The following is a 12,056-nucleotide window of genomic DNA, read 5'->3' as shown; positions in this document are numbered from 1 at the left end:
ATGGTATTAAACCATTCATGAGAAATCTACCGCCACCATGATCCAATCACCTGCCACCAGACCCCAGTCCCCACCTCCAATGCTGAGGATTACAATTCCATGTAGATTTAAGATGCTAATGAGACATGTGACGTATTTACAGGCATGTACAGCTGCTGCTCATGTGCACCCAGAGGACCACCCAGAACATGCTTACTAGTAACACCTCTTCCCATGTCCTTATGAATAATCATGTAAGACTCCCTTTGTGCCAATCTGTGCTGTTTCACCCTTATGAGCAGCTTGCCCTGATTTCTCTCTCTCTCAGAGTGTTCTGTCTATTCTGCCCTTAACTTTCAAAATATTATTTTTCCTTTGCAACCAATTATGCTCACCTCTTTTGCTGTGTATCTCTTGCTTAAATTATTTTAAACTAAGAAGACAAGAACTGAGGTATTACAACAACTGTCAACAGAAAGAGGCATTATTTATTAAACAACTGAGGGGATGTGAGTTCTGGGAATAGAGTCACTTAGCAACCAGGACATTCCAGCCACCAATCTTTCTAGAGAACTCTAGGAGGACCAGAACAATTGACCAGTCATCAGTAACTCCCAGATCCTGAGATCCTGGAAACTATGACTAGCAGAACTTTAGGGGTCTCTTGTCTCTGCATAGCAAATCTTTGGTGGCTACTGTCCTAGTCTCTGGTAACTCTTCCCCACTGATGTCTCCCTTTGTCCTCCTTTTTTTTGAGATGGAGTTCCGCTCTGTGGCCCAGGCTAGAATACAGTGGCGTGATCTCAGCTCACTTCAACCTCCGCCTCTCAGGTTCAGTGATTCTCCTGTCTCAGCCTCCCAAGTAGCTAAAATTACAGGCGCCCACCACCACGTCCAGCTAATTTTTGTATTTTTCGTAGAGACAGGGTTTCACCATGTTGGCCAGGCTGGTCTCGAACTCCTGACCTCAGATGATCTGCCTGTCGTGACCTCCCAAAGTACTGGGACTACAGGCCACTGTGCCCAGCCTCTCTCTTTGACTTATTTAATATCTAATGCTCCTCTCTAGTCCTATACAGGCTAAATGACGCCCCAAAGTCTCACAACCCCAGCTCTGCCTTTACTCCAAACTCCAGCCCCAGCTCTTGCTTGGAATACTGATGCTGTCATAGCTTCTACATCAAACTCCAGTGTAGCCCCAGACCCACCTTCGTTCCTTCATTCCACTCCCTCCAATATCTCTATCCATTGAGGGTCTATGAAGCTTCTCTTCCTAGAGCCCAAAATGAGGAAGAGTCTCTCACAACTGAAATCCAACGTTTGGAATGGCAACAGTTGCAAAAGCTGTTGGAAGTTATGGGGTTTACTTTCTGTGGTCCAAAAATCTCAGCAAGCTTTTAGTCCTCCAGATGCCAGTCACCTCCAATACAGCTGGGCCCCCCAAACTTCTATGCCAGTATCCACCCTTCTCATACACTTTCCTGTCAGCAAGGAGATCTGGAAGCAGTTGGAATACTACTTCTTTTCTTTTCTTTTCTTTTCAGATGGAGTCTGGCTCTGTCGCCCAGGCTGGAATGCAGTGGCATGATCTCAGCTCACTGCAACCTCCACCTCCCAGGTTCAAGCAATTCTCTTGCCTCAGCCTCCTGAGTAGCTGGCACTAAAGGCATGCGCCACCATGCCTGGCTAATTTTTGTATTTGTAGTAGAGATGGGGTTTCACCATGTTGGCCAGGCTGGTCTCAAACTCCTGAGCTCAAGTGATCCACCCACTTCGACTTCCCAAAGTGCTGGGATTACAGGCATGAGGCTGTAATCTCCTTCCATGCAAATTTCCTCTCATCAGGACATCAGTCAAATTGCATCAGAGCCCATTCTAACAAGCTTAGTTTCACTTAATAACCTCTAAATGCCCTATGTCAAAACACAGTCATATTCTGAGGTACTGGGTGCTAGAACTTAAAGACAATGATTTATTTTATTTTATTTTATGTTTTGAGACGGAGTCTCACTCTGTCACCCAGGCTGGAGTGCAGCGGTTCGATCTCGGCTCACTGCAAGCTCCACCTCCCAGGTTCATGCCATTCTCCTGCTTCAGCCTCCCAAGCAGCTGGGACCACAGGTGCCTGCCACCACGCCTGGCTAATTTTTTGCATTTTTAGTAAAAACGGGGTTTCATTGTGTTAGCTAGGATGGTCTCGATCTGACCTCATGATCCGCCCGCCTTGGACTCCCAAAGTGCTGGGATTACAGGCGTGAGCCACCGTGCCCGGCTGACAATGATTTTTTAGGGACATGATTCAGCTCATAACATTCTGTACTCTGGACTCCCAAAATTCATGTCCTTCTCACATGCAAGATCCCTTCACCCCCATCCTAACATCTCAAAAGTCTTATTATTATTATTTTTTGAGACAAAATCTCACTCTCTTGCCCAGGCAGCAGTTCAGTGGTGCAATGACAACTCATTGCAGCCTTGACCCCTTGGGCTCAAAAGATCCTCCCACCTCAGCCTCCCAAGTAGCTGTGACTATAGGCATGAGCCACCATGCCTGGCTGATTTTTCTATTTTTTGTAGAGACAAGGGTCTATGTTGCCCCAGGTTGGTCTTGAACTCTTGAGCTCAAGCAATCCTTCCACTTTGGCCTCCCAAAGAGCTGGGATTACAGGCCAGAGCCACTGCTCCCGGCCCATTTCAAAAGTCTTAATCCATTTCAGTATCAAACTCTAAGGCCCAAATATCACCCAAATATTATCTGAATCACATATGGTTGAGACTCAAAGTGTGGTTCATCCTGAGGCAAAATTTCTGTCCAGCTGTGTAACTGTGAAGCCAAAGAAGTTATTTGCTTCCAAAATACAATGGTGGGACAGGCATAGGATAGACCGTCAGCCCTGGAAACCACCCTTCTACTCTGTTACTGTGATTTTGATGTTTGTAGATTGCACATGTAAGTAAACGCATGCAGGATTTGTCTTTCTGTGTCTAGCATATTTCGCATGGCATAATGTCTTCCAGGTTCCTGGATCCAGCCACGGCTGCACATCAAATCTTCACGGAGATCCTAGTTCCCTGACTACTGAGTAATAACTTCAGCCTTACTGGCTTCAGCCTCGCTGACAAGACCCGATGGAGTCCACCAGGCTCGCAAAAATCGATTTTGACTTAAATCAGTTCAACTTGACAAGAAGAAAACATCTTAGTTTCCAACAGAAGTGGACCACAACTTTAAGCTTTGACCTTAAAGTCTAAAACATTAATTTAAAATAGGCAGGAAGCAACACTGCTTCACAGGACAAGAAACAGTCACTAGCTGGCCGCGGTGGCTCAAGCCTGTAATCCCAGCACTTTGGGAGGCCGAGATGGGCGGATCACGAGGTCAGAAGATCAAGACCATCCTGGCTAACACGGTGAAACCCCGTCTCTACTAAAAAATACAAAAAACTAGCCGGGCGAGGTGGCGCCTGTAGTCCCAGCTACTCGGGAGGCTGAGGCAGGAGAATGGCGTGAACCCGGGAGGCGGAGCTTGCAGTGAGCTGAGATCCGGCCACTGCGCTCCAGCCTGGGCGACAGAGCGAGACTCCGTCTCAAAAAAAAAAAAAAAAGAAACAAGTCACCAATACTCCCAAATCAGGAGAACAAAGACTCGGTGGGCTGAAGGCAGAGGGAATAACAGACCCCGCCCACCAAACAGGTCCCGCCCACACCGCCCGTCCCGCCTTGCCCGCCTGGCCCCGCCCACTAACGCATGAGCCTTGCCCCACCCTTTCAGGGTTCCCAAATCAGGTCGGTCTTTCTGCCCCTTCCCTTGCGGGTCGCACCCCACCCAGGACCCTCCCCCGCCCCAGGCTTCTTAGTCTTTTTTCTCATCTCGTGAAGCTTCCTGCACACCCGGAAGCAGATCGCGCGGGGAAACGGTCACAGCGCTCTGCGCGTCAGTTTCCGTCTACCTGGACTAAACATTTGCTTCGCCGGGTCTACGTGAATCGAACGTGCACTTGGCAGTCTTCCCTTGTCCATACCCGTTTCCTGGGGATCGCTACGGACCTTAGAATACCAGCAACAGCCTCTTCGCCCCAAGTAAGTCTGATAATTGCTTTCCTTTCGGTTTAAAAATCTCTCTGCGGCTGTTCCTTGCTCCCTGCCTTTCTGCCTTAGGACTATGTAGACAACCCCACTCAGGTCGTGTTCCTGCTTGAAACCCTTACTGGCCTTTGCTTCGGCCCTGCGCCAAGTCAAGCCCTCACTCGGGAGGTGGATTCCCACTCGTTGCGACCCCCGAGTTCCTCCCTCGTCAGCCCCTGGAGGGGAGGGCCGCCGCCCAGCTCCTGAAGGAGCCGCTTCTCCTGCCAGGTCCTGGGATTCTGCAGACCCTCCCTGTCCTGAGACACCGTCCCCCGCGCTCCTCACGCCGGGTCCTTCTGCTCTCCAGGCTTCCCCTTCACAGCCACTGCTTTTCCTGATCCCTCCGTTGGGGCAGGTGACCTGAGTCTGTCTTGTGACACCCAGTGTTCTTCCTTCCCAAATTTTACTCCACTGGAAAATGTGCTCTTCCGGGAGGTGGGCATCTTATTCCTCCCCTTTCCTACTGAATGTGTGGGTGAGAGGGATCAGGAGAGGAAAAGACGGGGAACGACGGAGCAAAAGGAAAAACCGAAGAGAATGAGGGAGACCCATAAATACACGGCAAAATGGATGATAATTTAGGGATTTGCAGAGAGACAGCAAGAGTGAAAGAGAACGAATGGAGAAAGAAGCAGGGGGAGAAAAGCACATAGAGACATTTAGAAAAAAAGGCGGACCGGCCGCGGTGGCTCAAGCCTGTAATCCCAGCACTTTGGGAGGCCGAGATGGGCGGATCACAAGGTCAGGAGATCGAGACCATCCTGGCTAACCCGGTGAAACCCCGTCTCTACTAAAAAATACAAAAAACTAGCCGGGCGAGGTGGCGGGCGCCTGTAGTCCCAGCTACTCGGGAGGCTGAGGCGGGAGAATGGCGTGAACCCAGGAGGCGGAGCTTGCAGTGAGCTGAGATCTGGCCACTGCACTCCAGCCTGGGCGACAGAGCGAGACTCCGTCTCAAAAAAAAAAAAAAAAGAAAAAAAGGGGGACCTTCAGAGAGATGAAGGGCAGCAAAATAGAGTGGGGCGGCAAAGGAGGAGGCACTGCAGACAGACAGTGGGGAGAAAGTAAAAGAGTTGGAACCGCAGCCGACAGAACTACGTGGTGCTGGAACTGAAAGAGAGGGCAGTGGGTGACAAGCAGAGTAGAGGGAGAGCCGCAGCAGGGAGGAAGCCTAGGAAGTTGGGGGTGCTAGAGAGTGGGAACAAAGGAGCTGTAACAGGAAAGAGGGAGTTTTAACAAGGGGAGCAGAGAGGGAGCTTAGATGGGGAAAAAGAGGCAGAAATACGTGGAGATTGGGGACTGTCAGAAAGATTGGGGAGGAAGAGTTCCAAGAGGTGAAGTAAGTTGCTGAGTATTGGGCAGAACAGACATAAAAGAGAAGAACAGAAAAGGGGAGGAAAGATGCAGCATACGAGAGGGAAACACGTAGTAGTGAAGAAAGTGGGAGAGGACCCTATCCAGATGAGTGATGAGTTGATTGAATATGGATGGTGGTTGTAATATTCTGATTTGTGACTTTATACTCTAAAATTTTTTTCTTTAAATTGTAATCATGAGGATGAAAATTACCACTTTTCTGTAAGGCTTGTGCATTTTGTATTTATTTGTATCAAAAGATATTTGGAATTTCTATTTAGCCAGAGGGCATTTAAATTCAGTCATTTGTGGTAACTCTTTTCTTCCCTGGGATAGAGTAGAGGATAGAGAAAATGAGAAATGGGGCAATAAATGACTGTCACTCTCACTACAAGGTATGTCTTTGTTTTTTGTTTTTTCTTTTCTGAAACAGGGTCTTGCTCTGTCAGACTAGAGTACAGTGCCATGATCTCTGCTCACTGTGGCCTCAACCTCCCGGACTCAAGTAGTCCTTCTGCCTCAGCCTTTCAGAGTGCTGTGATTACAGATGGGAAGCCACCACATCAGGCCTACAAGGTATGTCTTTGTAGGAGTATTGAGAGTCTTATTTTTTTGTAATGGATTTTCTGCTTTTTTCTTTTTTTTTGAGACGGAGTTTCACTCTTGTTGCCCAGGCTGGAGTGCAGTGGAGCCATCTCGGCTCACTGCAGTCTCTGCCTCCCAGGTTCAAGCAATTCTCCTACCTCAGCCTCCCAAGTACCTGGGATTACAGGCATGTGCCACCACACCTGGCTAATTTTGTATTTTTAGTAGAGACGGAGTTTCTCCATGTTGGTCAGGCTGGTCTCAAACTCCCAAACTCAGGTGATCCGCTGGCCTTGGCCTCCTAAAGTGCTGGGATTACAGGCATAAGCCACTGCACCCGGCCTACTTTTTTCTTTGTAGTTCCTTTATTTATTTATTTATTTATTTATTTTTTAAGACAGAGTCTCGCTCTGTCGCCCAGACTGGAGTGCAGTGGTGCGATCTCAGCTCACTGCAACCTCTGCCTCCCGGGTTCACGCCATTCTCCTGCCTCAGCCTCCCGAGTAGCTGGGACTACAGGCACCTGCCACCACGCCCTGCTAATTTTTTGTATTTTTTAGTAGAGATGGGGTTTCACCGTGTTAGCCAGGGTGGTCTTGATCTCCTGACCTCATGATCTGCTCGCCTCAGCCTCCCAAAGTGCTGGGATTACAGGTGTAAGCCACCACGCCCAGCTGTAGTTCCTTAACGTTTAATTGATTGTTGTTTTGGAAGCTTGAGATAAGTGTTTATTCAATTTCTGCCTTTCTATAATTACTGACTTCTGAAATAAGGTTTGGTGGCATCCATTAATCAGCTGACATCATTCGTTTCTAAATGTTAAGTATTGTCATTTTTTTAAACTTTCACCTTATAATTCATTAAAATTTTCAAAAACTTTCCAAACTGTTAAAGTGTCCAATACAGTATAGACATCATTGTGTACATTAGATTCCCCAGAACTTCTTCATTTTATAACTGAAAGTTTGTACCCTTTGACCAACATTTTTCCATTCTCCCCCCTACCAGTTCCTGGCAACAACTGTTCTACCCTGTTCCTCTGAATTGGATTGTTTAAATTCTGCTTATGAGGTAGCACAGTAATAGTCTTTTAGTGTCTGTCTTATTTCACCTAGCGTATGTCTTCTAGGTTCATCCATGTTGTTGCAAATAGCAGGATTTTCTTCCTTTTTATGGTTGAATAAATCCATTATACATATGAACGCATAATAAATACACGTACGCATAGAGATATGTATACAGACACATAACACATTTTCTTTTTTATTTTTATTTATTTCTTTATTTGAGATGGAGTCTCACTGTGTTACCCACGCTGGAGTGCAGTGACATGATCTTGGCTCACTGCAACCTCTGCCTTCTAGGTTCAAGTGATTCTCCTGCCTCAGCCTCCCAAGTAGCTGGGACTACAGGTGCGCGCCACCACACCCAGCTAATTTTGGTACTTTTAGTAGAGACGGGGTTTCACTGTGTTTTCCAGGATGGTCTCAAACTCCTGACCTCAGGTGATCCGACCGCCTCTGCCTCCTAAAGTGCTGGGATTACAGGCATGAGCTACCATGCCAGGCCACTTGGTCTTTGTGTAGGAATATATTATTCTTGCATCCCCCTGGTGCAGTGGGCTGTCTCTCCACATGCTGAGGTCTTCCCTGTGGCCATGGTTGTGGCACAGAAAGGAATGTGTTGTTTCCAAGCATTGAACGACAGATTTTTCACTTTCAGATTTGACTTGTAAAGAAGTAATTATATTGACTGAGAGAAGCCCAGAAGAGGAAGAAGAGGCAAGAAAAGGAGTCAGGGATGGCTCTTACACAGGTAAAAGGATATTCTCAGTGGATCATTCTATCTCCTTCCTTTTTGAAATGCGACGCATTGGGGTTGTGAATCTTCTCTGAGTCTGAAGCATCCTGCCTGACGTGTTTACTGCCATTCCCCCCATGCCTTCCCTCAGTTTCTCTCATCTCACTTAGATTCTATCTCACTGAGACCTAGTGACTTGGGAAGAGGCTGCACTGGGCATGGTCCTGGGAGCGGCTCACACCCAGACATGGATAGAGACGGGGTGTGGGCCCCGCAGTGTCAGAGCTGTTGGCAGCAGAGATGGTTTAGAGGCAAAATCAGGATGCAGTCAGCTCTCTGTAGACCAGAAGTAGAGAAGCTGCATGCAGAAGGCACATATTAATGTGCACAACACCTCATGAATTCTGGAAAAGAGGCCTGTCAGGGGAGATCTTTTCTGCCTAATTGTATACTACATTTGAAGGTGTATGAATGAGTCACTGTTTCTAACTTCAAAATCTTAATGACTAGGAATGGAATGGACAATTAGATACACACATCAGTGATAAAGGGTGTTTCATTTTATCATTGATTTTTTTTTTTTTTTGAGATGGAGTTTTGTTCTTGTTGCCCAGGCTGGAGTGCAATGGTGCGATCTTGGCTCACTGCAACCTTCACCTCCCTGGTTCCAGTGATTCTCGTGCCTCAGCCTCCTGAGTAGCTGGGATTACAGGCACGTGCCACCATGACTGACTAATTTTTGTATTTTTAGTAGAGACGGGGGTTTCACCATGTTGGTCAGGCTGGTCTCGAACTCCCGACCTCAGGTGATCCGCCCACTTTGGCCTCCCAAAATGCTGGGATTACAGGCATGAGCCACCATGTCCAGCCTATCACTGATTTTAAAATATAAAATCAACCTGAATGTCAGATTCATTTAGCCATTGTCACCATATCCGTCCTACAGAGACTGCGGTGTTCATGCTGGGACTCCTAGTAGCAGTTGTTTTATCTAAAAAGGTTATAATTTTGCTCAGATATAGGAGCAGAACTTCTTCATTATTAGAGAAGATGGAGCCAAATTCTCTCATTCCACCAATTATTACTGAACATCATATTTCTTTTAAACATCACATAATATATTTATTTGCAGTAAAAGTCCAAGTAGAGATGCAGTTTGGGCATTAAGAAGGTGGCATAACATGAAGACGACAGGAAAATAATATTTTATTATATATGTAATTCATGCTATGTTAGATTTTAACTGTTCCTGTCAAAAAAAAAGGGTACTGGGCCAGGCACGGTGGCTCATGCCTGTAATCCCAGCACTTTGGGAGGCTGAGGCAGGTGGATCAAGAGGTCAGGAGTTCAAGACCAGGCTGGCCAAGATGGGGAAACCCTGTCTCTACTAAAAATACAAAAATTAGCTAGGCATGGTGGCAGGCGCCTGTAATCCCAGCTACTTGGGAGGCTGAGGCAGAGAACTGCTTGAACCCCAGGGACAGAGGTTGCAGTGAGTGGAGATTACACCACTACACTCCAGCCTCAGCGACAGAGCGACACTCCGTCTCAAAAAAAAAAAAAAAAAAGGGTACTTGTGAGATGATGGATATGTTAATTTGTTAAACTATAGTGACTTTTTTACTATCTGTACTGTAATATCATGTTGTATACCTTACATACACCATAAAATTTATGAGCAAACATAAAACATGGGACATCAAGGAAACATTTCAGTTTTATGCTAAAAAAAAATTTATAATCTAAAAAAAGGACATTGACTAGGCGCAGTGGCTCATGCCTGTAATCCCAGCACTTTGGAAGGCCAAGGCAGGCGGATCACGAGGTCATGAGTTAGAGACCAGCCTGGCCAACCCCATCTCTGCTAAAAATGCAAAAATTAGCTCGGCGTGGTGGCGCATGCCTGTAGTTCCACCTACTTGGGAGGCTGAGGCAGGAGAATCCCTTGAACCCAGGAGGCAGAGGTTGTAGTGAGCTGAGATCGCGCCATTGCACTCCAGCATGGGCGACAGAGCTAGATTCTGCCTCCAAAAAAATAAAATAAAATAAAAATAAAAAAAGAATATTAAGGCATATATATTCCAAAAATTTAACTACAGAATATGAAATGGCTCCTAGAATGCAGAAAAAAAAAAATTGCGCAAAGAATGAAGATTATTTTATTTTGATTTCTACAAAATAATGAAATGGAAATACAAAGAGTTGTCATTTTCCCCAGATCTTCAAAATCTAAAAGAAACACAGTTGCAGGTTTTGTTTAAATGAGTGGGAAATCTGATGTGATGTTGGTGGGAGAGGGCCCCTTTGCAGCTCAGGGTAGTGGGGAATCTTGCCAGATCTAGCAAAGCAGGAAATGCACCATCCTGGAGGAAGTGATCACTCTTTCAAGTGCCCAACCTGGGGAAACCCAGTTTCCTTTCCCTATCACATCATCCACCATCCCTCATGTTTCTGTGGGGAGCTACTGTTGTAAGTTCTGTGGCAAGAGTCAGTGAGAGGTGTCGAGTTGCATTTACGCGTCATCATGAGATTTCAGAAAACAATTCTTCAGTGAGTGTTCTGCTGTGAAATTTTATTTTGCAGGTTTTGAAGTGTACATATTTTTATGTTAATAAACACTAATAGTTTGTTTTGCATCCTCTTTGGAACAATCCCTAAATGAAGACGTATGGGTCTTTTACGGGTTTTTGCTCTGTCGCCCAGGCTGGAGTGCAGTAGCCGGATCTCAGCTCACTGCAAGCTCCGCCTCCCGGGTTTACGCCATTCTCCTGCCTCAGCCTCCGAGTAGCTGGGACTACAGGCGCCCGCCACCTCGCCCGGCTAGTTTTTTGTATTTTTTAGTAGAGACGGGGTTTCACCGTGTTAGCCAGGATGGTCTCGATCTCCTGACCTCGTGATCCGCCCGTCTCGGCCTCCCAAAGTGCTGGGATTACAGGCTTGAGCCACCGCGCCCGGCCATTCTTTTTTCTTTTTTACTGTTTTTCTTTTATTGTTTTACAAAGAATGTCACCGTGGCTGCCTGTATGCATGCTATCTTCTCCACAGGTGTCTGAAGTTTCCTCTGGGTTGGGCAGTTTAAAGAGTGAGGACCTCTTTTAGGATGGCATACCGCAAAAGCAAAAATAAATAAATGTTTGCTTTATGTTTTTCTGAAGGCCTGGCTCACAGTGTGATTATAAAATACTATGTTTCTTTTAGATCTAAGGTTTTCTTGCTGACATTTTCTTTGAGTGAATCTTTTTTTTTGATGATGAAGTCTGGCTCCGTTGCCCAGGCTGGAGTGCAGTGGCATGATCTGGGTTGACTGCAACCTCCGCCTCCCAGGTTTAAGGGATCCTCCTGCCTCAGCTTTCTGAGCAGCTGGGACTATAGGCACTCACCACCACACCCAGCTAATTTTTTTGTATTTTTAGGAGAGAGGGGGTTTCACCATGTTGACCAAGCTGGTCTCAAACTCCTGACCGACCTCAAGTGATCTGCTTGCCTTAGCCTCCAGAAGTGCTGGGATTACAGGCATGAGCCGTGGAACCCAGCCTTTGATTATATTATGACTTTCAGTAAAGCTTGTTTGTTTACTTACAGTTAAGTAATGTTAGATATATTCACATGATTTATTGGACTCCCAGAATACATACGTTCTTGGTGCTTGATGGTTTGCCACGAGCCCCTTGTGCTCTCTTCATTTTGTTTTGTTTTTTGTAGTTTTTGTTTCTCTCCCTGTCAAAATCCCCTTTGAGTTCGCCACTTCCTTCTTCTGCCTAAGTCAGCTCTGTTGAACTCATCTAGTGACTATTTCAACTCAGTTACTCTATTTTTAGCTTTAGTCTGTCTTTCTCTCTCTCTCTCTGTCTCTTTCTCCCTCCCTCCCTCCTTCCTTCTTTCTTTCTCTCTTTCTCTTTTTTTGAGACAGAGTTTCACTCTTGTTATCCAGGCTGGAGTGTGATGGCGTGATCTTGGCTCACCACAATCTCCGCCTCCTGGGTTCAAGTGATTCTCCTACCTTAGTCTCCTGAGTAGCTGGGATTACAAGCATGCACCACCATGCCTGGCTAATTTTTTTGTATTTTTAGTAGAAACTGGATTTCACCATGTTAGACAGGCTGGTCCCAAACTCCTGACCTCAGGTGATTTGCACTCCTCTGCTCCCCAAAGTGCTAGGATTATAGGCATGAGCCACTGCACCCGGCCATTTCTCTCTTTCTTTCTCACTT

General features: G+C 46.3%; 1 protein-coding gene across 2 annotated transcripts in view; it reads left to right on the top strand.

The window, feature by feature from the left end:
- The first annotated feature begins 3,846 nt into the window (after positions 1–3,846).
- Positions 3,847–12,056, top strand: part of ZNF616 (zinc finger protein 616) — a 55,074-nt gene continuing 46,864 nt past the window's right edge. Inside the window, exons 1-3 of one of the 2 annotated variants that reach the window (XM_030942046.1) lie at positions 3,847–4,059; positions 5,894–6,036; positions 7,768–7,860. In XM_030942046.1, coding sequence (XP_030797906.1) covers positions 7,846–7,860 — 15 coding nt within the window. In that variant the 5' untranslated portion in view covers positions 3,847–4,059; positions 5,894–6,036; positions 7,768–7,845. The remainder of the gene's footprint in view (positions 4,060–5,893; positions 6,037–7,767; positions 7,861–12,056) is intronic. The other variant, XM_030942047.1, reaches the window with a different exon arrangement.

Source organism: Rhinopithecus roxellana, chromosome 12 (genome assembly GCF_007565055.1).
Source record: "Rhinopithecus roxellana isolate Shanxi Qingling chromosome 12, ASM756505v1, whole genome shotgun sequence".
NCBI lineage: Eukaryota > Metazoa > Chordata > Mammalia > Primates > Cercopithecidae > Rhinopithecus > Rhinopithecus roxellana.
The sequence above is the reverse complement of the archived record's forward strand: the minus strand, read 5'-3'. Positions and strand labels throughout refer to the sequence as shown.